Source organism: Oncorhynchus mykiss, chromosome 2 (genome assembly GCF_013265735.2).
Source record: "Oncorhynchus mykiss isolate Arlee chromosome 2, USDA_OmykA_1.1, whole genome shotgun sequence".
Taxonomy (NCBI): Eukaryota; Metazoa; Chordata; class Actinopteri; order Salmoniformes; family Salmonidae; genus Oncorhynchus; species Oncorhynchus mykiss.
The window spans coordinates 18,540,792-18,564,193 of record NC_048566.1 but is presented as its reverse complement, the minus strand read 5'-3'; the positions used below and the strand labels follow the sequence as shown (position 1 = coordinate 18,564,193).

General features: G+C 44.4%; 4 protein-coding genes across 11 annotated transcripts; 2 read left to right on the top strand and 2 right to left on the bottom strand.

The window, feature by feature from the left end:
- On the top strand, positions 1 to 4,401 carry LOC110536762 (U4/U6 small nuclear ribonucleoprotein Prp31). Its single transcript, XM_021622453.2, has 13 exons — positions 1 to 150; positions 699 to 911; positions 1,192 to 1,252; positions 1,518 to 1,601; positions 1,699 to 1,796; positions 1,907 to 2,013; positions 2,434 to 2,603; positions 2,690 to 2,847; positions 2,938 to 3,027; positions 3,106 to 3,233; positions 3,345 to 3,417; positions 3,524 to 3,823; positions 3,998 to 4,401. The coding sequence occupies exons 2-13, from the start codon at positions 699 to 701 to the stop codon at positions 4,112 to 4,114; spliced, it is 1,599 nt and encodes a 532-aa protein (XP_021478128.1). The 5' UTR covers positions 1 to 150; the 3' UTR covers positions 4,115 to 4,401.
- A 3,195-nt stretch (positions 4,402 to 7,596) lies between these two features.
- Positions 7,597 to 19,188, bottom strand: LOC110536748 (CCR4-NOT transcription complex subunit 3). Of its 8 annotated transcripts, none has more exons than XM_036940478.1 (19): positions 19,050 to 19,188; positions 17,926 to 17,980; positions 17,686 to 17,753; positions 17,512 to 17,586; positions 17,288 to 17,377; positions 13,904 to 14,032; positions 13,655 to 13,750; positions 12,881 to 13,178; positions 12,484 to 12,617; positions 12,303 to 12,359; positions 11,302 to 12,190; positions 11,083 to 11,188; positions 10,852 to 10,993; positions 10,218 to 10,331; positions 9,479 to 9,578; positions 9,110 to 9,308; positions 8,883 to 9,015; positions 8,655 to 8,780; positions 7,597 to 8,529 (listed from the first exon to the last, which is right to left on the bottom strand). In XM_036940478.1, the coding sequence occupies exons 2-19, from the start codon at positions 17,948 to 17,950 to the stop codon at positions 8,431 to 8,433; spliced, it is 2,880 nt and encodes a 959-aa protein (XP_036796373.1). In that variant the 5' UTR covers positions 17,951 to 17,980; positions 19,050 to 19,188; the 3' UTR covers positions 7,597 to 8,430. The 8 variants fall into 8 exon arrangements, with proteins under 8 accessions (XP_036796373.1, XP_036796357.1, XP_036796347.1 ...); XM_036940462.1 differs by lacking the exon at positions 19,050 to 19,188 and adding an exon at positions 18,683 to 18,776; XM_036940452.1 differs by lacking the exon at positions 19,050 to 19,188 and adding an exon at positions 18,512 to 18,668.
- On the bottom strand, positions 18,812 to 21,709 carry LOC110536755 (TCF3 fusion partner homolog). Its single transcript, XM_021622420.2, has 7 exons — positions 21,566 to 21,709; positions 20,962 to 21,063; positions 20,572 to 20,718; positions 20,125 to 20,195; positions 19,927 to 19,996; positions 19,517 to 19,669; positions 18,812 to 19,247 (listed from the first exon to the last, which is right to left on the bottom strand). Exons 1-7 carry the CDS (start codon positions 21,572 to 21,574, stop codon positions 19,173 to 19,175), a joined length of 627 nt encoding a protein of 208 aa, XP_021478095.2. The 5' UTR covers positions 21,575 to 21,709; the 3' UTR covers positions 18,812 to 19,172.
- LOC110536756 (NADH dehydrogenase [ubiquinone] 1 alpha subcomplex subunit 3) lies at positions 21,571 to 23,144 on the top strand. The gene is made up of 4 exons (XM_021622432.2): positions 21,571 to 21,725; positions 22,492 to 22,566; positions 22,777 to 22,854; positions 22,944 to 23,144. Exons 1-4 carry the CDS (start codon positions 21,719 to 21,721, stop codon positions 23,033 to 23,035), a joined length of 252 nt encoding a protein of 83 aa, XP_021478107.1. The 5' UTR covers positions 21,571 to 21,718; the 3' UTR covers positions 23,036 to 23,144.
- The last annotated feature ends 258 nt before the right edge of the window (positions 23,145 to 23,402 follow it).

Genomic DNA, 23,402 nt, shown 5'->3' with positions numbered 1-23,402 from the left:
TTAGATTATTTATGGTGATGCCTTTCGTCTGCGACTCGCTATAGAGGCGACGTTGATAACGCAAGCAAATATTTTTTAACGTCGAACGTATTTCGAAAGTTGTTGGATTTGTAGGGTTTCTTTTGACGGTAGGAGTTTCGAACTCCGAAGGTAAGTTCTCATAAATTTGTGCCGTATAATTTCAGCCAACTTGCGAACGTTTCCCTGTTATTTAACTAGCTAGACTTAGCTAGCTAACTGCTGTTATAGCCACGGTTATCCAGCGAGGCCAGCTTTGAATTGTTTTTTATTCAACCTTTATTTAAGTCAGTTATTCAAGTCAGTTAATTAAGAACTAATTATTATTTACAATGACGGCCTAACCGGAACGACGCTGGGCCAATTGTGCACCACCTTATGGGACTTCCAATCACGGCCGGTTGTGATACAGCCTGGACTCGAACCAGGGTCTATAGTGACGCCTCGAGCACTGAGATGCGCCACAGCTAACGTTAGCTAGCTACAAATTAATCAATGAACCATAACCAATTGTTTTTATGGAAAATATTATAGATTCTCACATTTAGACATTGCACACGTTTTCACTCTAGGTCATTTACACACGTGTGCGTGCTCAGCTGTGGGCTAGCTAGGAATTGACTTCATATCCCTCCCCATGTCACACAGCCTTGTCCCACATTGTTGTTCCTTTCCTGCAGATGTCTCTGGCCGATGAGCTCCTGGCTGATCTGGAGGAGGCGGGGGATGAGGGGGAGGACGGGCTGTACCCGGGGGAAGAGGGGGAGAGTGATGGGGAGGCAGGGGAGGGACAGGTGGAGGGAGGTTTGGAGGACATTCCAGAGGAGATGGAGGTGGACTACAGCGGAGCTGAGAGTGTTTCGTCCATCGCTAAACTACGCAACAGCAAACAGGTCAGGACAGTGTGTGTGGAGCTGTGTGCAGTCAATATACTAGAACAGGGTTTCCCAAACTGGGTCCTGGAGCCCCCCGTGGGTACATATTTTAGTTTTGCCCTAGCACTGATTCAAATAACCAACTCAGCAAGCTTTGATGATTTAATCAGCTCTGTAGTTCTAAGGTAAAAACCAAAACGTGCTCCCAGGGGGGGCCTAGGACTGGGAAACCCTGTTCTAGAACATATAAGCTATTTCCAAGGTTTGTTTTGAAAACCCACAATTTGTTTGTTTACAGTTCTCAGAGATCATGGACAAAATTGCAATCTATGTCGAGAAGCAGCGCAAGAACTCTGAAGGTGATTGTTGACTGTTTCTATGTTTTTGTTGTCACATACACCGGATAGGGTTATTTTACTGGGTCAGTTACTTTGCCAATGCTCTAACCTCTAGGCTACATGGCGCCCTATTGAAGACACAGCACTTCTATAATTGGCTGTTTGGATGTCTCGTTCTGTGGTTTATGTTCCACTCTGAATACAATGGATACTGATTCTACTTCAATGGTTTCTGAACCTCCATCTTGTGGTTTTACTGACTCTCCTCTCTTCCCTTTCTCTTCAGTCTCCGGTCCGGTGGAGGCAGACCCAGAATACAAGCTCATCGTTGCTGCCAATAACCTCACAGTAGAAATTGAGAACGAACTGAGTGAGTCCACTATGCTCATAAGTGATTGTGTCAATATGCTGCTGTAATTTGCTTGCATTGCGTTATGTCTAATGGCGTCTTTGTTTGTCTTTGTCAGACATCATTCACAAGTTTGTACGCGACAAGTATTCTAAGAGGTTCCCTGAGTTGGAGTCCCTGGTGCCCAACTCTCTGGATTACGTCCGCACTGTCAAGGTGAGCTGATGTTAGAGGAGAATTCTCTTCCACATCAAAATGTGTCTACATTGTTTTAAACTGTTGTCTACTATTCATGTCCCTGCTGTTGGGCTGAACACTGTGTGTAGGAGCTGGGGAACAACCTGGACAAGTGTAAAAACAACGAGAATCTGCAGCAGATCCTGACCAACGCCACCATCATGGTGGTCAGCGTCACAGCCTCCACCACACAGGGGTAAGAGCAGGGACGCGTCACAGCCTCCACCACGCAGGGGTAAGAGCAGGGACACGTCACAGCCTCCACCACGCAGGGGTAAGAGCAGGGACACGTCACAGCCTCCACCACGCAGGGTTAAGAGCAGGGACACGTCACAGCCTCCACCACGCAGGGGTAAGAGCAGGGACATGTCACAGCCTCCACCACGCAGGGGTAAGAGCAGGGACACGTCACAGCCTCCACCACGCACGGGTAAGAGCAGGGACACCTGGGTTGATTCAGTTGGAGAGGTCCACCAATGGGAGTGAACTTATTTGGTGGAGCAGACATTTACAGAATGTTCAGATAGAAATATGATCAATAGACCTTACATTATCTACACAACAGGGAACCGCAACATCCATTTGATGTTGTAATATCAACATGACTTGTTTCCAGGACGATGCTGGGTGAGGATGAACTGAAGAGGTTGGAGGAGGCCTGTGACATGGCGCTAGAGCTGAACCAATCAAAACACAGGATCTATGAATATGTGGAGTCCAGGATGTCATTCATTGCTCCTAATCTGTCAGTCATCGTTGGAGCCTCGACTGCAGCCAAGATCATGGGTCAGTGATTATAAGGATTTAGTTTTTTTTATATAATTTACAGGATTCTCCCAATCATAAGGTCATCTTCCTCCCTGTGGTGGTAGGTATTGCTGGGGGCCTGACCAACCTGTCTAAGATGCCAGCCTGTAACCTGATGCTACTGGGAACCCAGAAGAGGACCCTGTCAGGGTTCAGCAGCACCGCTGTGCTCCCACACACCGGCTACATCTACCACTGTGATGTGGTCCAGACTCTACCCCCGGTCAGTGCACCACACTTGGCGCTGTGTTCCCAAGAGCTTTGTTTGACTGTGGCTTTACCTAAGCTAACAAGAGTTATCCCTGTGTTGTAGGACCTGAGGAGAAAGGCAGCACGCCTGGTTTCAGCTAAGTGCACCCTGGCATCCCGAGTGGACAGCTTCCACGAGAGTGCAGACGGCAAGGTGAGAACTGGAAGAGGGAAGAAAGGGGTAAATAAACGTCTGTTACATATTAACTCTGGTCTTATTCTCTCTGTGCAGGTGGGCTACGACCTGAAAGAGGAGATCGAGAAGAAGTTTGATAAATGGCAGGAGCCTCCACCAGTGAAGACTGTCAAACCCCTGCCAGCACCGTTGGATGGACAGAGGAAGAAGAGAGGAGGGCGGAGGTATTTACTTTAGGGATGTGTAGATAACTGGTCCTGAGTTGTCATTTTTTTCAAAGTGCAATGTTAAACAGTATTTATTGATGGTCTCATTTTTTGTCTGTCCTTGTCCAGGTATCGTAAGATGAAGGAGCGTCTGGGTCTGACAGAGATCAGGAAACATGCCAACAGGATGACCTTCGCAGAGGTCAGAACAGCTAATCTGTCTTTCAGGACAGTTGTTACTATATTTTACTATGTGTAATTACAATAAATCTTTTTAACCAACCACCCTCTGTCTCTGTTTCTCTCAGATTGAGGATGATGCGTACCAGGAGGACCTGGGTTTCAGTCTGGGCCAGCTGGGGAAGTCGGGCAGCGGACGCGTCAGACAGGCTCAGGTCAACGAGGCCACCAAGGCCAGGATATCCAAGTCCCTACAGAGGAAGCTGCAGAAGCAGAACATGACATACGGCGGCAGGTCCACGGTCGGCGGCAGGTCCACAGTCGGCAGCAGGTCCACAGTCGGCGGGAGGTCCACAGTTGGCGGGAGGTCCTCGGTCAGAGACAACTCCTCGGGAACAAGTTCCAGCGTAGCCTTCACTCCACTACAGGTAGGACAAATTGGTTTTTGTTTTCACATGAAAAAAAGCTACATGTATTTGATTTTATTATGTCAACAAATGAAGCATTTCATCACCAGTAACGTTAGCATTTACCAGCAGGGGTGGCCTCCTTGTTTCTGTTTGTTGTGGAATTGTACTTGAACTGAACTCTGTGTTCCTCAGGGACTGGAGATCGTGAACCCGCATGCAGCAGAGAAGAAGGTGGCTGAGGCCAACCAGAAATACTTCTCCAACATGGCAGAGTTCCTCAAGGTCAAGAAGGAGGGAGAGGGAAAGTGAGGAGTACACAAACAATTTATCATACACATCCACACATAGACTTACACACAGGAGAGACTGATATACAGACATACCAACTTGTATTTCAAAATGAATGCAGATGGAGTGAAATGCATTCACACTGACTGATTGATCAGGTGTCATTGCATAACCATGGGGAGAAGATGGACCATGACAGTGAAGAACATATATTTAGATTGTATATTTGTTTTAGAGCATGTTGTGCTTTTTGAAAAACGTTTTGACTCCATTTTGTTCCATTTTAATAAAATTAAACTTCCTTGTCTCATTACTGAAAAGTGCTTTTGAAAAGTATTGAGACCCCTTGACTTTTTCCAAATTTTCTTACGTTACTTATTCTAAAATTGTTTTTCCCCTCAATTTAATCACTACCCCATAATGACAAAGCAGAAATGGGTTTTTGCAAATGTATGGTTTTTATTTTGACTATTTTCTAACATTGTAGAATAATAGTGAAGACATCAAAACTATGAATTAACACATGGAATCACGTAGTAACCAAAAAAGGGTTTAACAAATCAAAATATATTTGAGATTCTTCAAAGTAGCCACCCTTTGCCTTGATGACAACTGCACACTCTTGGCTACTTTGAAGAACATAAAATGTCTTGATTTTAATTTTTATCATTACATGATTCCATATGTGTTATTTCATAGTTTGTCTTCACTATTATACAAAGTAGAAAATAAAGAACAAGTAGGTGTCAACCTTTGACTGGTACTATATACACTGCTCAAAAAAAAAGGGAAGACTAAAATAACATCCTAGATCTGAATGAATGAAATATTCTTATAAAATACTTTTTTAAAACATAGTTGAATGTGCTGACAACAAAATCACAAAAATGATCAATGGAAATCAAATTTATCAACCCATGGAGGTCTGGATTTGGAGTCACACTCAAAATGAAAGTGGAAAACCACACTACAGGCTGATCCAACTTTGATGTAATGTCCTTAAAACAAGTCAAAATGAGGCTCCGTAGTGTGTGTGGCCTCCACGTGCCTGTATGACCTCTACAACGCCTGGGCATGCTCCTGATGAGGTGGCCAAGTCCTGGACAGTGTGGTGCAACGTGGCGTTGGTGGATGGAGCAAGACATGATGTCCCAGATGTGCTCAATTGGATTCAGGTCTGGGGAACGGGTGGGCCAGTCCATAGCATCAATGCCTTCCTCTTGCAGGAACTGCTGACACACTCCAGCCACATGAGGTCTAGCATTGTTTTGCATAAGGAGGAACCCAGGACCAACCGCACCAGCATATGGTCTCACAAGGGGTCTGAGGATCTCATCTCGCTACCTAATGGCAGTCAGGCTACCTCTGGCGAGCACATAGAGGGCTGTGCGGCCCCCCAAAGAAATGCCACCCCACACCATGACTGACCCACCGCCAAACCGGTCATGCTGGAGGATGTTGCAGGCAGCAGAACGTTCTCCGCGGTGTCTCCAGACTGTCACGTGCTCAGTATGAATCTGCTTTCATCTGTGAAGAGCACAGGGCTCCAGTGGCGAATTTGCCAATCTTGGTGTTCTCTGGCAAATGCCAAACGTCCTGCACGGTGTTGGGCTGTAAGCACAACCCCCACCTGTGGACGTCGGGCCTCATACCACCCTCACGGAGTCTGTTTCTGACCGTTTGAGCAGACACATGCACATTTGTGGCCTGCTGGAGGTCATTTTGCTGGGCTCTGGCAGTGCTCCTCCTTGCACAAAGGCGGAGATAGCGGTCCTGCTGCTGGGTTGTTGCCCTCCTACGGCCTCCTCCACGTCTCCTGATGTACTGGCCTATCTCCTGGTAGCGCCTCCATGCTCTGGACACTACGCTGACAGACACAGCAAACCTTCTTGCCACAGCTCGCATTGATGTGCCATCCTGGATGAGCTGCACTACCTGAGCCACTTGTGTGGGTTGTAGAGTCCGTCTCATGCTACCACTAGAGTGAAAGCACCGCCAGCATTCAAAAGTGACCAAAACATCAGCCAGGAAGCATAGGAACTGAGAAGTGGTCTGTGGTCCCCACCTGCAAAACCACTCCTTTATTGGGGGTGTCTTGCTAATTGCCTATAATTTCCACCTGTTTTCTATTCCATTTGCACAACAGCATGTGAAATGTATTGTCAATCAGTGTTGCTTCCTAAGTGGACAGTTTGATTTCACAGAAGTGTGATTGACTTGGAGTTACATTGTGTTTAAGTGTTCCCTTTATTTTTTTGAGCAGTGTATTACAAAACTCTTTTCGATTTGTCTTTATGGGATGTGTGCTGAGTGATAATTTGTATTTAGTCCATTTTAGAATAAGGCTTTAATGTAACAATGTGGAAAAGGGGAAGGGGTGTGAATGCTTTCTGAATGCACTGTAGCATTGGATTGCTTTGTTTAAATTTTTTTTTTTTTAACTTTTAACTAGGCAAGTCAATTAACACATTCTTATTTACAATGATGGCCTACCATATGTTGCTTTGAGCAACATTGAAGTGTTTTTAGGAATTTGCTATTTATGAAATAGGTTTATGGATCTAATACAAAATAATTGTTACATATGACATTTATAGTCATCACAATTTCAGAAAAGTATTTTATTGAAATTTTACAATCCTGTTTTTACCCCAACATGACATCTCCTATGCATAAACGTGACAACTTAATTTGATAAAACAGCCTGTAAATAGTTTATTTTCTTGAGACATTCACATTTCAGCCTTCCCTTTTTCAAAAGCCCAAAAATATAATTTTATAAAAGGCAAAACTCAACTTCTCTCGATTCCTTTTTCCAAAAATCTCTTTCAGGAAAGAACTGAAATGTCTATCTCATGGACAACCTCTAAATGAACTACATCACTGGAGACCGCTCATGATAGTTTAACCATACACAATTGATTCATCCATCTAACCAAGTTAAATTCACCAACAGCTTTTTCAGAACATTCTAGGTTGAATGGTTGATGCATGCTTCATATTCTACGCAACAGTATTTCAGTAAACAATTTAACTTGGTATAAACGAGTAGTAAATTGAATGCAGTGTTGCAATCAGTGAATGAAGCTCTATTCAATCTACCACTGAAGTGTTACGAATTGCGCAATAAAAACGTAAAAGTAATTCCGATTGTCAACGCGGGAACATTACCTTTACATTTTTATTAAACTCTAGCGCTGAACTTTTGAGATACGGATTGAACAGAGCCCTGAATGGCAGAATCAGGTTTTGTTAAACGGTCTTTTGGAAGCGATTTAAAATAACGAATAAAATTGAGTTGAACAGATTACTACATGCAAGGCTGAGAACTGTTGACACCCTTTTGAGTAAGTATACACCGACTCAAAGGGAATTATCCTATTTCTACTGTTCTCATCCTTCCACTAGTAGTTATACTTTGAAGGGCAATAGTGGCTGGTGCTTCATGGTATAGAAACCATGAACATCATCAGGCAAACTTCATGTCAACACAACTCTGCTTCTTTCAGGTACAAATCCTTTATTAGCTAATCTCACAAACATAATGCCCCAATGACGATGCGTTTCCTTTCACAGTTAAACTTTAAAATATTTTATTTGTAAAGAGAGAGGGAGGCAGAGACCAGTTCAATTGCATAGCAATTTAATCCAATGTCCAATAATGCCTCTCTATCCCCATCAAAAGGAAGAGGCCATGTGGTCATTCTCAATCAGAGCTTTTTATCGACCAAGACGACATCAATAAAACTATTGATAATCACTCACTCTCTAATAGTGAACTTAATCAACAGGCATCATAACATCTTAAAAGGAGCCCTGTCTGCTGGCTAGCTAGACAACTGTATGTCTCCATTCTAAACCACTAATTACAGTCAATTCAAGCAAGATGGGCTTTTTTCACTTGTAACCAAATCCAATGTATGTTTGCTTGTTTTTTAGTCCAAGGCTTCTATACTCCAGTTGGGGGCAGTACAGAGTTTGTTGTTGTTGAAACAGAAAGAAAAACAAAAACAACATGGAACATGCATGGAGCTTCCTAATGTAATGCCACATACTGAGTGTTCAGACAGGCACAGATCTGTGACGACTCCCTACTCCCCCCCTAGTACACTACTTCTGACCAGAGCCCGTTATAGGTAGGGGGTTCTATTCCCCACTACTAGGGCTTTGGGCCGGAGTAGTACACTGTGGGGAGTAGGGTGCCATTAGACGCTGCCTATACAGACAACATCCTCCATTTTAGGAGCAGGGTTCTACTACACATCACAATCTCTATCCACAGCATGGAGTTAGGTCAGTCTCGGAATGTCAACAGCAGCACGTTTCTCCTCCCTCTGTCACTGCAGGTCTCGGTCTTCCAGGTACCTGTACTCAAAGGTGAACCCCTCCTTCTTCCTCTGACCCCACTTCTCATAGTCAAAGTAGATGTAAGTGCCCTGAGGGAGGAGGACAGTATTAATCACTCACTCTTTATGTTGGCTCATCATTGGCTCATTGTTCTATACAGACCCATGGTGCCTCCAACAATAACAGCACAGGAGGTACCAAGGTTCTACTGTACCTGTTCAAACTCATCAGTGATAGTCTTGGGTTCTTCGTGCCTCTGGAACCACATCATGTACTTGGTGTGGAACCTCCACGACTGCTTCTTCAGAGCCTTGGCTGACAGGTACTGAGCTTTAGTGCCCTGAGAGAGAGTAAACGAGAAACAAAGAAAGGAGAGAGTGAGCAATTGGACCCTACAGTGACAAGGCAAGAGCGGACAGATAGGGGATGGTGAGTGTGTTACCTCCAGGTAGTAGAAGATGAAGAAGAGCGTCTCTGTGGACAGTCTCTGGTAGAACTCTATAGAGTCTGAGTGGTGGGGGGGCATCTGATGATGGAATGGCAGGGTGGGGCATGGGTTCCTCATCAGGTATTGCCTACAGGAGAGAGTAGCACAGACGTGCATGTTAATATCTCCTCAGAGAAAGCCCAGTGTCTACACCCCAGTATTCCAGCGGACGGTGTTGTTACCTGATCCTCTCGGAGTCTGAGGGGTGCGGCATGTGTGTCCAAGCAGACTCCTGCATGGTCTGTTGGTACACCTGGTCCTTGGAGAGCGGAGTGGGACCCAGGGGACACACCCCCAGGGAAGGGGGGATGCTCACCTCCGACAGGGAGGGCTGGGGGGCCGCGGGCGTGCCGGGGGCAGCCGACGAACCAGAGAAGATGTCTGAGGAGAGGATTGGTTGAGTTACAGCTGGTGGGGATATCATCAACAGACAGACAATTAGAAATGATGTCACCTGCAACTGGCATGTGCTTTGTCAAATTGCATGACTGTTTATTTGTGTAATGCCTTCAAGATGTGATTTTAAACTTGTTAATTGAGTTGATTCTTACCTCTGTCTGTGAGGTGCAGGTTGGGGATCTCTCCATCCAGACCTGATCCTAATGCTGCTCTCTCAGCCATTGCCTTCAGAGAACTCAGAGGCTCCGGGGCCTGAGGGAAGGAGGGAGGGAGGAGAGATGGATGGAACAGAGAGAGAGAGTGGGGTGAGGGGGAGTTTGGAAGAGCAAGGGGCAAAGATAACAGAATTTATGAAAACCAATACACCATTCAACAGTTCTTCCACCATGAGATACTAGTAGAAGCCTGGTACCAGTCCACCATCCATTCCCTGTATGGTGTGAAGCAACACACTCCTACCTGCAACTAGAACCCCCACGGCCAGCCACAGTGACTGCACCAACAATGACCAAATAAACCTGCCAATTCAAGATCCTATGGAGTCCTTACTAATTCAACACTATACACAATCTTTACAAATACAGGCTCTTCAATCATATATCTTGTATGTTCTTGGTGTGTGGTGGAGGAACTAATCCAGCCACTTGGCAATGTCAATTTCCCTGTGACACAGATGTTTTTTTGGCTAGCACTGATATCTGACTACCTCAACCTTCTTTCTATATGTTTGGTGTGTAAGCGTGTCTGTGTCAGAGTTGGAGATTGTGTGTATTTAAATCTGTGTCACCTTTCTGTTTCCTGTGTTAGTGGCTTTGTGGATGTGTTTAGGAGTGAGAGTGTGTGCAAGTCGAGTATGAATGTGTATATTTCCGTGTGTGTGTGGGTCTCTACCTGACACTGCTTTCTCTTTCGTGTGTTAGTGGCTGTAGCCATGGCCCCTGGCGGCTCTGGGGCCTGCGCTGACATTCTGGTCTCCATCAGTATCTGACGGAGGTCTGTAGGAAGCTGGGGACAGAGGGCAGTCTCTACAGGTTATTCTAACCTTATTACAATGCTATTATACATGTTAATTAACTAAGAAATAACAGAAAACAAGGTCATTTAGGAGATGCTTCATCATTGGAAATCTCCCCAATAGCTGACAAAATTTGTTGTGAATGGTGTGGGAGTTGTGATCTACAGCACATTTTGTGAATTTCTTTTTCTTTATACGGAGAAAGTTTTGAAAATTGTGTTAATTTCTAAACTATCAGTATTTTTGTGAGTTTGTTTGTTTCCAAGTTGTATTCGTATTATAGACAACCACGGTCAAAATGGCTGCCGTGGAGGTTCTAGTGTTCACCAAACACTGTGTTTTCATACTGTTAAATGGCCAACTGTCTCCATCCCTCTGTTGAACTGTATAAAACCTCTCAGAGCCAAAGGGAAAACAGTGGTAGGAGAGGAGGCCATTTAAGAACATCAGGACAAAGTGCTCATCTCTTAGCCTCACATCTGTCTGTCCTTTCCCTCCATCTTCCCTCACCTTGAGGCCCTCAGAGGCCTGTGTGTAGGAGTGGGGTCCGTTGAGGAGACTCCCTCCACCGGTGATACTGTCGGAAAACGAGGGGGACGGAGAGCTGGGGGGCAAGGTGATGGAGCTGATGAGGCTGGGACCGTTGTCCATACTGAGGGAGAGAGAAGACATAAGGACATTTTTATCATCTAAAAAAATGAACAGATGATTGTGGTCTTGGATGAATTTGATATCACTTACTGCTGACTGGCTGAGGAGGTCAGCGAGGAAGGCTGGCTGCTCTGTGATTGGCTGGGTGTGCTGAAGGCGGACTCTGCTGTGCTCTCTGCCACCACAGCACTGTAACCTGGGCCATGGGAAAGACGGTGGAAACATTACTACTAATGCTCAATCCCACATCCAGAAAAGGTACATAAAGAAACAGACAAACCCAGACAGCCACACAGACAGTGAACATACTTGTGCTTCCGTTCTGCTTCAGTCCACTGGGCGGTCTGGCAGGGGCTGCGTTCGACCCAACTACTCCTCCGATTGGCCCCATGCTTCCTCCGTTTCCTCCCATCATCCCCACTGCCCCCCCAGGGGCAGCACCGACCGGGCTGAGAGGGATCAGAGGGGGCCCAGGGATCACACTCTGCCCAGGCACCAGGCCCAGGATCCCCCCAGTCAGGGAGCCGTGTGCTGGGCTGGACCCCAGCAGGCCCAGGCCTGTCCCAGCCCCGTTGGTGGTCACTCCACTGGAGCAAGAGGTGGGGATGGAGGAGCTCTCCAGTGAGACACTGGACTGGGTAGTGGTACTCAGACCCAGGCCTCCCAACGCGGCTGCCTGGGCGTAAGGGGCATGGGTGGACCCAGAGAGCAGGCCTGCCATGGTGTTCAGAGAGGCAGACATCCCAGTCAGGCCCAGACCAGACATTGAGTTGGCACTGCTTGTCCCCGTCATGCCAACTTTACCCAGGCCCAACCCAAGGCCTAGGCTGGAGTTGAGGATATGACCAGGCGAGACCTGGGGCAGGGAGTTTGGGGAGGCTGAGATGGGTGTGGTGGGTGTGGGGAGAGAGGGGGCGGTGGAGAGAAGGGGGTGGCTGGGTGGGCTGGGGGTGCAAGGTTTTGTTTGGGGTTGTTGTGGTTGTTGCAGTGGCTGCAGGACTGGTTGCTGTGGAGGTTGAGGCTGATGTTGTTGTACGGCGCTGCTGAAGCTTCCTATTAGACTGTTGCTTGTGGGAACCCCAGGGTTGCCTCCGACAATGGCGGCCATGGATACAAGAGAGGAGGAAGAAGAGGACCCGGAATTGGCGGACGAGGAAAAGGACAACAACAAGGAGGAAGTGCCGTTCTTCGCAGGAGACTGAAAATGACAGAGCATCAGTTTAGTACAAACAGAACAGGGAAACAACATTTCTGAAGAAATCCAGTTCTCTATTGAGCTATAAATATATATTGTAGAAGCTCTGTCTCACCTGACTAACGTCCCTGTCTGTCGACCGCCCTCTCTTCTTATCGTCCTCAGAGTTCTCCTGCAGAACCCATGCAGGCACAAACAGTGCATGTGTAAGTATCAATGTACTTTTATGACACTGATCAAGTAAGTGATTGTAGTTTCTATACAAACAACCAATCAGTGAAGGCAGATGTGCTTACAGCAGTGCAGGTGGCCGAGGATGGAGGGATGGGGGAAGAGGAGGTGGTGGAGGTGGGAGTGCTGCTCGAGTGGAGGAACATCTCATCCTCTATGTTCCCCATGCCCGTTGGAGAGGTGGCCACCAGCGCTGCAGCTAGAGGGGGAGAGAGAGGGAGAGAAAGAGTGAAGGGCATTAATCAGGGAGAAAAGGCTACTGGTTTATTTCAATAAGATTTTCAGGGGAAATCTAATATATAAATGTTGTTTTTAACAATCATCAACATCCAGAGCCACAGAAACACCACAGATCAAGCTCTTCTAAACCGACAGTCAACCCAGCTAACAGATGTTGATTAGAGAACATCCATCCACCCAGACCCAACAGACGTTCATGAGGGACCATTCATCCAGACCCACAGCTGATAGCATGAGCATCATCATCATGATCATCCCAGGACTCGTCATCGAGCTCCTGGCTGTCCATGGGCGACTCACGGATGTCCTCCAGATCCAGGTCGTCGTAAATGAACTCGTTCTCCTCAAAGTCTGGGTCCTGTGACGACTCCATGTAGTACTCCACGTCGTCCTTGATCTTCTGGATGGAGTCCACCTGCACCGAGTCGTTGTCTAGCATGCGCAGGATGGTCTCCAGCATGCGAATGTGGTACCTATGCCTTTCTATAAACCTCTTTAGCTCCTCAATGCGATCCTGCTTCTACGAGACAGCCAGAGAAACAGGCACACGTGGTTATAAACTGTTCAGGTGACTTTTGTAATGCAGGTAGAAGTCTTTCTTAGGCACAGATGTCAGATCAACTTGCCTTCCCCAAATCCTTTTAGGGGGAAATGCAAGACTGACCTTAGATCAGAGACTAGGAGCAACATCATCCAACCCAATATCTGATTCATTATTATAAACTGGGTGGTTTGAGCCCTGAATACTGATGGGCTGAGAGCTGTGGTATATCAGACTGTATACCGCATGTGTGACAAAACATGTATTTTTACTGTTCTAATTACGTTGGTTACCAGTTTATAATAGCAATAAGGCACCTTGGAGGTTTGGGTTTGTAAGAACAGCCCTTAGCCATGGTATATTGGCCATATACCACACCCCGGGCCTTATTGCTTAATTAGACTACATACACAGAAAAAGTTAATGTATAGGGAATGAGATGGAAGGAGACTGACCTCTTTCTCTCCTTTCTTCTTCCTGGTTTGAATGAAGAGGGATTCCACCTCACTCTCAAACTGGTCCACCTGCATATTTAGAGTGTCTATCGTATTCTGGGGGAGAAAAAGAAAGAATGGGGGAAAAGAAGAACAGATCACCACCCAGAAAACAAGGCAGAGCCAGTGTGAACCATCCACCCGACCCATCGTTCAGGAGACACTACCACTATGCATGAGTCAAAATACCAACGGCCCAGAGGCTGTTACCGTTAGCCAGTTTCCCGTCTCTTCTTTCTCCCTCTGAGCTGGGTCCACTTTCAGGGCGAGCCCCAGGCCTTCTTTAGAGTAGGCCTTCGTCTTTGTCTCCCGCTCTACCACCTTAAACCGCTCCATTTGCTAAGGAGAGAATGTCAGATGTTATGTCAGACAGGATCGCATACCCTCTCCATGAGCACTGAGATGAGTTGAAAGTAGGGCTGTGATGATACCAATAGCACACCATTTTTCCATGGCAAAAATATAAAAAACTAAAGCAGACCAAACTCTGTTCAAATCAAATTTTATTTGTCACATGCGCCGAATACAACGGGTGTAGACTTTTCATAAAATGCTTGCTTACGGGCCCTTCTCAATGATGCAGAGTTGAAAAATAATAATAAAATAGTAACACAGGAGGAATAAAATACACAAGAATGAAGCTACAGTACATGACCAGAAGTGTGTGGACACCTACTCATTGAACGTCTCATTCCAAAACCATGAGCATTAATATGGAGATGGTCCCCCCTTTGCTGCTATAACAGCCTCCACTCTTCAGGGAAGGCTTCTCACTAGTGTTGGAACATTGCTGCGGGGACATGCTCCCATTCAGCCCAAAGGTGGTCGATGGGGTTGAGGTTAGGGCTGTGCAGGCCAGTCAAGTTCTTCCACACCAATCTTGACAAACCATTTCTGTACGGACGTTAATTTGTGCAAGGAGTCATTATCTTGCTGAAACAGGAAAGGGCCTTCCCCAAACTGTTGCCACAAAGTTGGAAGTCTAGAATGTCATTGTATGCTGTAGTGTTAAGATTTCAATTTACTGGAACTAAGGGGCCAAGCCCAAACCATAAAAACAGCCCAGACCATTATTCCTCTACCATCAAAACTTTACAATTGGCACTATGCATTGGGGCAGGTAGCGTTCTCCTGCCATCCACCAAACTCAGCAGATTAGTCTGTCAGACTGCCAAATGTTGAAGCGTGATTCATCACTCCAGAGAACGTGTTCCACTGCTCCAGAGTCCAATGGCGGCAAGCTTTACCATTCCAGCCAACGCTTAACATTGCACATCGTGAGCTTAGGCTTGTGTGCGGCTGCTTGGCCATGGAAACCCATTTCAAGAAGCTCCAGACGAACAGTTCTTGTGCTGACGTTGCTTCCAGAGGTAGTTTGGAACTCGATAGTTAGTGTTGCAACCAACGGCAGACGATTTTTAGCAATTGGCGGTCCCGTTCTGTGAGCTTGTGTGGCCTACCACTTCACGGCTGAGCCGTTGTTGCTCTTAGACGTTTCCACTTCACAATAACAGCACTTAGTTGCCCGGGGCAGCTCTAGCAGGTCAGAAATGTGACAAACTGACTTGTTGAAATGTCACTGAGCTCTTCAGTAAGGCCATTCTACTGCCAATGTTTGTCTATGGAGATTGCATGGCAGTGTTCGACTTAATACACCTATCAGCAGCTGGTGTGGCTGAAATTGCTGAATACATTCATTTGAATGGGTGTCCAAATACTTTTGTATATATAGTACATATACAGGGAGTACCAGATCAATGTGCAGGGGTACAGTACAAGGTATTTGAGATAGATGTGTACAGAAAATGCAAAGTGACTAGGCATCAGAATAGATAATAGTAAGAATAAGGAACAGAGTAGCAGCAGCAAATGATGGGTGTGAAAGTGTGTTATGTTGGTATGTGTGCGTATGTAGTGTATGTGAATGTGTTTGGGCTGTGTGAGTGTCAGTGTAGTGTATATAAACTGAGCGTACAAAACATTAGGAACAGATGCTCTTTCCATGACAGACCAGGTGAATGCTATGATCCCTTATTGATGTCACCTGTTAAATCCCCTTGAAATCAGTGTCGATGAAGGGGAGGGAGACAGGTTAAAGATTTTTAAACCTTGAGACTGATTGTGTATGTGTGCCATTCAGAGGGACAGCGGGCAAGACAAAAGCTTTAAGTGCCTTTGAACAGGGTATTAAGGTGGTAGTAAGTGCCAGACGCACCGGTTTGAGTGCGTCAAGAACTGCAACGCTGCTGGGTTTGTCACACTAAAGGTTTTCCTGTGTGTATCAAGAATGGTCCCCCACCCAAAGAACATCCAGCCAACTTGACAACTGTGGGAAGCATTGGAGTCAACATTGGCCAGCATCCCTGTGAAACCCTGACACCTTGTAGAGTCCATGCCTGAAAAATGTAGGCTGTTCTGAGGGCAAAAGGGGGTACAACTCAATATTAGGAAGGTGTTCCTAATGTTTTGTACACTCAGTGTATAGTGCGTATATATAGTCTTGTGAGTGTGCATAGTCAGTGCAAGATAATATCAGTTAACCAATAGCTACCCGGACTATCTGCTTTGATCCTTTTGCACTAACTCTTTCGACCCAACACATACGCTGCTGTTACTGTTTATTATATATCCTGTTGCCTAGTCATTCAATAATTTCTAATATTTTACTAAGCTACAGTTCATATAAGGAAATCAGTCAATTGATATGAATTCATTAGGTCCTAATCTATGGATTTCACATGACTGGGCAGTGGTGAAGCCGCGGTTGGGCACAGGCCCACCCACTGGGGAGCCAGGACCAGCCAATCAGAATAAGTTTTTCCCCATAAAAGGGCTTCATTAGTGACTGAAATACCCCATTGGGTTGCCTTTTATTGTACCCAGCACAAGGTGCACCTGTGTAATCAGCCTCTTGATATGCCACACCTGTCAGGTGGATGGATTATCTTGGCAAAGGAGAAAAGCTCACTAACAGGGATATAAACAAATTTGTGCTCAAAATTTGAAAGAAATAAGCTTTATGTGCGTATGGAACATTTGTGGGATTTTTTTTATTTCAGCTCATAAAACACAGGACCAACACTTTATATGGTGTATTTATACTTTTGTTCAGTCTATATGGTTGTACACATCAACCTCAATTACCTCATACCCCTACACATACTCATGTACATAGCTAAGTTATTGTTACCTACTGTGTATTTATTCCTCATGTTATTATTTTTCTACACTTTCTCTCTGCACTGTTAGTCTACACTGATTGTTCACAAAGCATGTGCCAAATAGAATTGGGATTTGAGATAGGGTTAATGCAGATAGTCCATAGAACCATTTAATTAACTATTTAGCAGTCTTATGGCTATGGTCCTTTAAAACACTGCTGTCCCTCTGGACAACATAATGATATACAGTGTGTGTGTGTATATATATATATATATATTATTTTATCCGCTTCGTGTTTTGTTTCCTTGCCACGGTATCGCAACACTGGTATCGTCCTGGCCCTAGTTGAAAGGTAAACACAATATGGTGGAGACCTAATCGCCCTTTTCTCCTATCAGTGTTAAACAAAGAAGCTATTTTGGAGAGTATTACCGTCTCTATGACCTTGCGATTATCCACTAGCTGCCTTTTGTCTTTGATCTCATTTGATGCCACCCATGTTTTTATCTGATCCCTCAATCGCTGCAGGAGAGATGACAAGAAAACAACAATTAGAACTTAAGTAAAGACCCATAGCTTTATCAGTGTGAGCAGACAACATGGGATATTAAGACAGCTGCATATATTGCTTACTATTAGTAAGCAATGAGTCTTACCTGTAGCTTTTTAATCTCTTTTTTAAGGTCTGCCTCATATTTTTCCTTTTGGTTGGCATTGGCTGCATTGTGAAGCTGTGAAACAAAGTGACAAAGATCAGTTTGTTTGATAGGAGACAAATCATTATTTCATGCACAGTGAATATGCAATGCATAGTGTTAAGGAGTCCTCACCTTCTGCCAAATGTCTTCAAACTGTTCTACGCCTTCAGCTACCTTTTTCAAACATCTGTCAATTTCACCTGGGGAGGAAAGAAAGAGGTCATTATGAAAATATGCCAATATATTTTACTGGACTAACATATTACATTGAATCTCAAAGATTAATCCAATAATTTAAATAACTGATAGTCGAAAGTGTGTGAGAGGTCAGTCTCCAGTCCATTACGTCCATCATCGCTCTATGCTAGTTACCTTGGAGTTTTCTCTTATCAGCCATGGCTTCACTACGACAATGTCCTCATACCGTCTTTCATTGAGAGAAGGAGATTAACGTTAGCTAAAAACAATGCAAACAGACTAAATGAACATTGATTGCATTGTATCTAAGTCCCTAGCTAGCTTCATAGCATCTAGTAGCTACAGATTATTCAAACACTTGCAGCGAAATGTACCTCGGTTTAGCAAATAATTAACATGCGGGTAATTTTAGCGTACATCACTATTTGCATCAATCGTAAAACAGTTCAATAGATGTCTAGCTGGAAATGTCAGCAACATTAGCCAGCTAGCTAACGTAGCCAATTCACATGCTGTTTGGCAGGTTTCGACAACTCATTTCAATGCAATTGCTATTCGATGCATTATTATGCATGAAGTGTATATATTGCAATTATATTTTGGGCACAGTTGACGTTATGTTGGTAATTGTTATAATGCTAGCAAATGTAGCTAGCTACTGCAATCACAATGCTAGCTAGCTAGCTAGCTAGCTGGTAATTTATGAAAATTAGGGAAACTGTGTCAACCAGCTAAATTCACATTTGTTTTAGACATTTACCTAGGGTTTGGGCTTTTCGTTTGTCTCTTTCAATTAGAACTAAAACTATTTCCCCAGTCTTCTTTACTTCCAATTTGTGTTTTCTTTTCGTCAATCTGGCTGTACAGTACACTAAAGATGGACGGTAGATAAATCCCACCCACAAAATGTGGATTCTGGCCTAAACCCTACCTCCAAGCTATGATAGGACCAAATTCTCCACCGTCGTTGGACAACTTCCGCAGGTATACTTTCCTGTGATTGGTTTATCAGATGATTGATGGGTCAATGATAAAATATATAACAAACTGAACCCTGAAGTTCTGAATAAACATTTTATACGGAACATTTAGTAAGCGTCACGTCGACAAACAATCATAAAACATGTTCAGAGTATCCTGATAAAAGGTTCACATCAATACATGTACTGTCAATGTAACTTCCACAAGGACCGGACCATGCATTCTCTACTCGAGCAGAATGGGTGGGTGGATTACCATGGTCAAGACCTTCAGCCATTTCCAGACCATAGTTGTGCATAAATTATAATCTTATCCACCTTGTTTTTCATTACAGCCCTGGCTGTATGTGTTTCAGTGACATCACGTCTGGGGAAGTGGGAGGCCAAGCAACAGAATGCTGCTTCATTTCTCCTCCCACTAGCAGCCGGCCATTCCCCTGGTCAGTGAGACAAAGCGGTTGGGCTGGGAAAGTCACTGAACTGCGTCTCTGCCAACATGGAGAGGTCTGCTTCAGTCTGTAGAGAGGAGTGAAGATGGTGTTAACAGAACCACTGTAGGGAAACAGACTGACAGATCTGTCGTCTGCCAGATTGGAGAACGCTGGAGTGCAATCTGTTCCATATGCACAGAATAGAACACGCAATACACTGTCAGTGTAAAGGAGAAGCCGTCACCTTTCTCTGCACAGTCGCACAAACATTTCACCACTAGTCTTTGTTCATTCATTTAGTTTGGGTGTACACGTTAATTTCACACTCAAGGTTTATGAGTGCGTCTCACACACCTGTGGGTCTTTCTCCTGTTTTGGAACTCGATGCCTCTTCTTCTTGGATCCCACTGTGGATTGGAAAGGGACAGAGGGGGAGGAGCTAGGAAGGTCATTCAGCCCATCATCTTCTACTCCAGGGCCGATGTCTAAATGGGCACCAGACTCTTCCTGAAACAACAACAGTGTTACTTTTAGTATAAAGATATAGTATGTGGGGGGGAACTCAGTTTCAGAAGAGTTCTCCAGTTTCATGCCAACAGAAAACCACCCAGTTGACATCTTCTACATCACCATCAAAGTTAATGGTGAAAGATTGAATAACGAATCGTTGTTACATTTCAATATACTATAACTGTATATCATGGAACTCTACTGGTTTATTATTAAAGAAACACTTTTTAACTTTTTGAAAATCTCATTCTCACCTCAAGCGATATGGTGAGCTGTGCATTTCTATAGTCATCTCCATGGGCATCGAGGGTCTTCATTAGGAACCTACAGTAGGGAAGTTCAGTTGCTGTTGTAGTTGAGCTAGCCTGTATTTACAATGGACAGGCCAATAGACCAGACTGAAAAAGACATGAACCAATGAAAGGACAGACAGAGCTTCAGTCCTTTTTTACCTTCTCTCTTTCTTCATGCGACGTGTTAGTCTTTGTACCTGGTGAAGGCGACCAAGGATCTTCTCATTCACCTGCAGAGAAAATGGTGAAAGGATTAGGGGTGCAAAGTTCCTGGAACGGTCAATAAATGCCCTGGTTTGCGGATTCCCGGAATCAGGAGGGAATAAGCAGGAAATCCAGAAACCTCCAACCAGGATTTCTGGAAAACCAGAAAATGTATTGAACATTTTGCAACCCTAGAAAGGATTCATTACCATGCATTTCTTTATGCCACATGTGTGCACTGGCATTACCAACAGCAAACTATATGTTCACAGATGCTCATCCATATAACTTGGTTCTTAAATAGAGCACTACCTGAAGATACGATAGTAAAGGCGCAATAAAAATCCACACTTGGCAGGGTCGTACAATCACACACACAAATGATTCCCCACAGTCACTCACCTGTTCGATCTCCTTACACCTCTTGATCAAAGCCAGGTACTTCCTCTTCTCCAATTCTCTCATCTCCTCCTGCTGCTGCTCTGGCCTTGCTCCTGACCCTTGACCTCTGCCCTCTAGCAACTCACTGACCCCAGGGCCAAGCTCTACCTAATGATAAACTGTCATTTAGCACACACCATTTTTGTTTCTTTCATCATTCCCCTCTAAGCAGGGACTGAATTAGACCTTGGACACCTGGGGTGTGCAATTCATTATCAGGTAGAACAAAAAAACAGCAGATTCTGGACCTTGTTGAGTAAGAGTTGAATAACCCGGCTCTAGCACCATATTCAATTTCCAACCAACCGAGCCACTGGATTCATAATAGTCTGACTCAGAACTCTTACTTACCTCCCCTGGGCCCAGTTCCACCCCACCTGGCTCCAGCTCTGCTTCCAGGATGTGGCCCCCAAAGAGAGGCGGCAGGGCCAGGCCGGAGAAATCCTCCATCATCTGTGTGAGGGGTGGAAGGAGGAATAAGATCGTTCACCCCCTCATAAATCACCCCCTAGACGGTGTCACGAATCTACACTACATTTGACAAACAGGTAGGGTTAATTCCTTGACTCAACCTGACAGCATATTTTCTTTAGCCCTACACTAAAGGACGCCTCGTCCTATGTGGGGCTAATCTTTAGGAATGTTATAGCTAGTTACCATAATAACTAATTGCTTGCAGACAGCGTTAGCTAATCAGCTACACCGTCCTCAACTCCAAATAAAACTACATTTAGGTGACCTAAGTTTGATTTGGTTAACGAAATCACAACTCGTTAACGTGAGCTTTTCTTGAAAACGATTAAACCGAGATGACAACACATTCGATTAGCTAATGTTAGCCTAACTTTCTAACGACGTTACTGAAAAGCATCTAACATGCGCAGCATTATTTTGAAGATTTACGACTAACTACTGTATCTGGATGGCCTGACTGACACTTTAAACATATGTTTACCCGATCCATTGACCGCAGCGGTCAAAGCATCACCGCAGGTTTCACGCTGTCAAACAACCTTTTTGTGTTGTTGCAACTGGCGCAATAATTATACGACATTATGTAGACTACAGTTCCCATGTTCCCCAGCCCGGCAATACTACAAACAGCAACATGGCAGGTGGGTGAACTTTGCTATTAGCGAGCTAGCTGTTTCGTTTTATGCTTGATCCCTCTGTCAATCAAACACTGGTGTTCTGATAATGCTAGTGTATGATTAATTGTAACAAAATATTGTATTCAACTCTAATTTAGTATGCATATTTTAATTTACCATGCCAAACGAAATGTGTGACCTTGGACCAACATAGTGTTAGCCGATTTGTTTTAGCTGCATGTCGCGTCTCCACTTCATTCTTTACCTAACCTTTTTTAGGTAAAAGCTCAAATCAGAATGTAGTAGTTTGATCATTAAATATCTCCAATCTGAATCGCTTGCATTCCGCAGTCCACCGCTCTCTTCTGACTGAGCTGAGTGTAAACCTGGGCCACGTTCAGTTGTCGAACTTTGCAGATAGAAATCCCATTAATTAGAGCTGATGTGATTCTTATTCTACATGTCAGAGAGGCATGTTTGTTGTATATAGCGTATTTCTATCGGAACGTTCCCAAACGTTGTGTCCTGCTTACCCTTGTGTAAACAGAGCAGTTGGATAGGGTTGATCTTCTAGCTTCATCTTCAGTATTTATCTGCGCAATGCTGTCATGTTTACAATACTGTATAGACTCAAACTAATGGGTATATGACATGTAGTTTCGAGTCATATAAGCCCAGCAAGCTATTTGTATCTAGTTATATCCTTAAAACAATCATCAATCATAGATCATCCATAACACAGTGCATTTGTGCCACTGTAACTTAAATGTCTGTTTGCTTCTCCTGCCAGGAATTGGAGCTTTCCTGAAGAATGCATGGAATAAGGAGCCAGTGGTATTGGCCGCCTGTGCAATTGGACTTCTCGGTCAGTACATCTCTCAAAGTATACATCACAGGTTGTAATGCTCATATCTTACAATATGCTAAATTCAACTGTAGTTACACCTTATGGATTCTGACATTACATGATACACATAAAATAAACTTGTGTGCACTGCCCTTCAGCCCTCCCTGAATTGAGTTGTGTGTTCACTTTGTGTAACATATCATTGATATTTTATGTATTTCTTCCCAGCCGTTACTGTTCCATTAGTGAGTCCCTTAACGAAGTACTCGGGCATGATGAATGCAGCTGTGCCATACAACTACCCAGGTAAGCCATTAAACCATTATGAGCAAATAATTAAGTCTGGCCCTAGACAGTTGATGGCATAAACAAAACCTTTTTCCTCTCTCCCCCAGTCCCTGTGCGAAACAATGGCAAGATGGACGATGTCCCCAGCCACCCTTGTGACCCTAAAGGACCAAACCTGGACTGGATTAAAAGCCTGTAACCGTCCACATTCTCCTCCCTGTACAGATCACAGCCCGTTGTTCCTGTCTCTCTGTGTCTGCTTCTCAGTAGATGGCCCTCAATAAAGATGATCTATTTAATACCACCAACTTTGCTCTTGGATTCTGTTGGGATGTTGTTTGATGTCAATATGATTTGGCCATTTTTATGAATATTGTAGCATGTGTATTGTATTGTGAAACACAATACATATTTCCTTATTAATAAAATGACTTATTCAAAAGGTATTCACAACCTCATTGGATTAATACACCCTTGATTCAATTCAGAAATTAATGTTAGGAAACCTACTAATATACAATGTATACTGCATTAACCTATTATGTACTTTTATACAATAGGCAACA

Excerpts from the sequence above, each read along its gene's own strand:
- LOC110536762 (XM_021622453.2), top strand. The coding sequence starts at position 699 with ATGTCTCTGGCCGATGAGCTCCTGGCTGATCTGGAGGAGGCGGGGGAT. Across the intron at positions 912-1,191 it reads AACTACGCAACAGCAAACAG|TTCTCAGAGATCATGGACAA; the intron begins GTCAGGACAGTG and ends GTTTGTTTACAG. Across the intron at positions 3,234-3,344 it reads AAGAAGAGAGGAGGGCGGAG|GTATCGTAAGATGAAGGAGC; the intron begins GTATTTACTTTA and ends GTCCTTGTCCAG.
- LOC110536756 (XM_021622432.2), top strand. Across the intron at positions 22,567-22,776 it reads CTGTGCAATTGGACTTCTCG|CCGTTACTGTTCCATTAGTG; the intron begins GTCAGTACATCT and ends ATTTCTTCCCAG. Across the intron at positions 22,855-22,943 it reads TGTGCCATACAACTACCCAG|TCCCTGTGCGAAACAATGGC; the intron begins GTAAGCCATTAA and ends TCTCTCCCCCAG.
- LOC110536755 (XM_021622420.2), bottom strand. Across the intron at positions 19,997-20,124 it reads CGCATGAAGAAAGAGAGAAG|GTTCCTAATGAAGACCCTCG; the intron begins GTAAAAAAGGAC and ends TCCCTACTGTAG. Across the intron at positions 19,670-19,926 it reads AGCTCACCATATCGCTTGAG|GAAGAGTCTGGTGCCCATTT; the intron begins GTGAGAATGAGA and ends TTGTTGTTTCAG.
- LOC110536748 (XM_036940478.1), bottom strand. The coding sequence starts at position 17,950 with ATGGCTGATAAGAGAAAACTCCAAG. Across the intron at positions 12,360-12,483 it reads CCTCGGCCACCTGCACTGCT|GAGAACTCTGAGGACGATAA; the intron begins GTAAGCACATCT and ends TGGGTTCTGCAG. Across the intron at positions 8,781-8,882 it reads TCATCTTCTACTACCTGGAG|GGCACTAAAGCTCAGTACCT; the intron begins GTAACACACTCA and ends ACTCTCTCTCAG.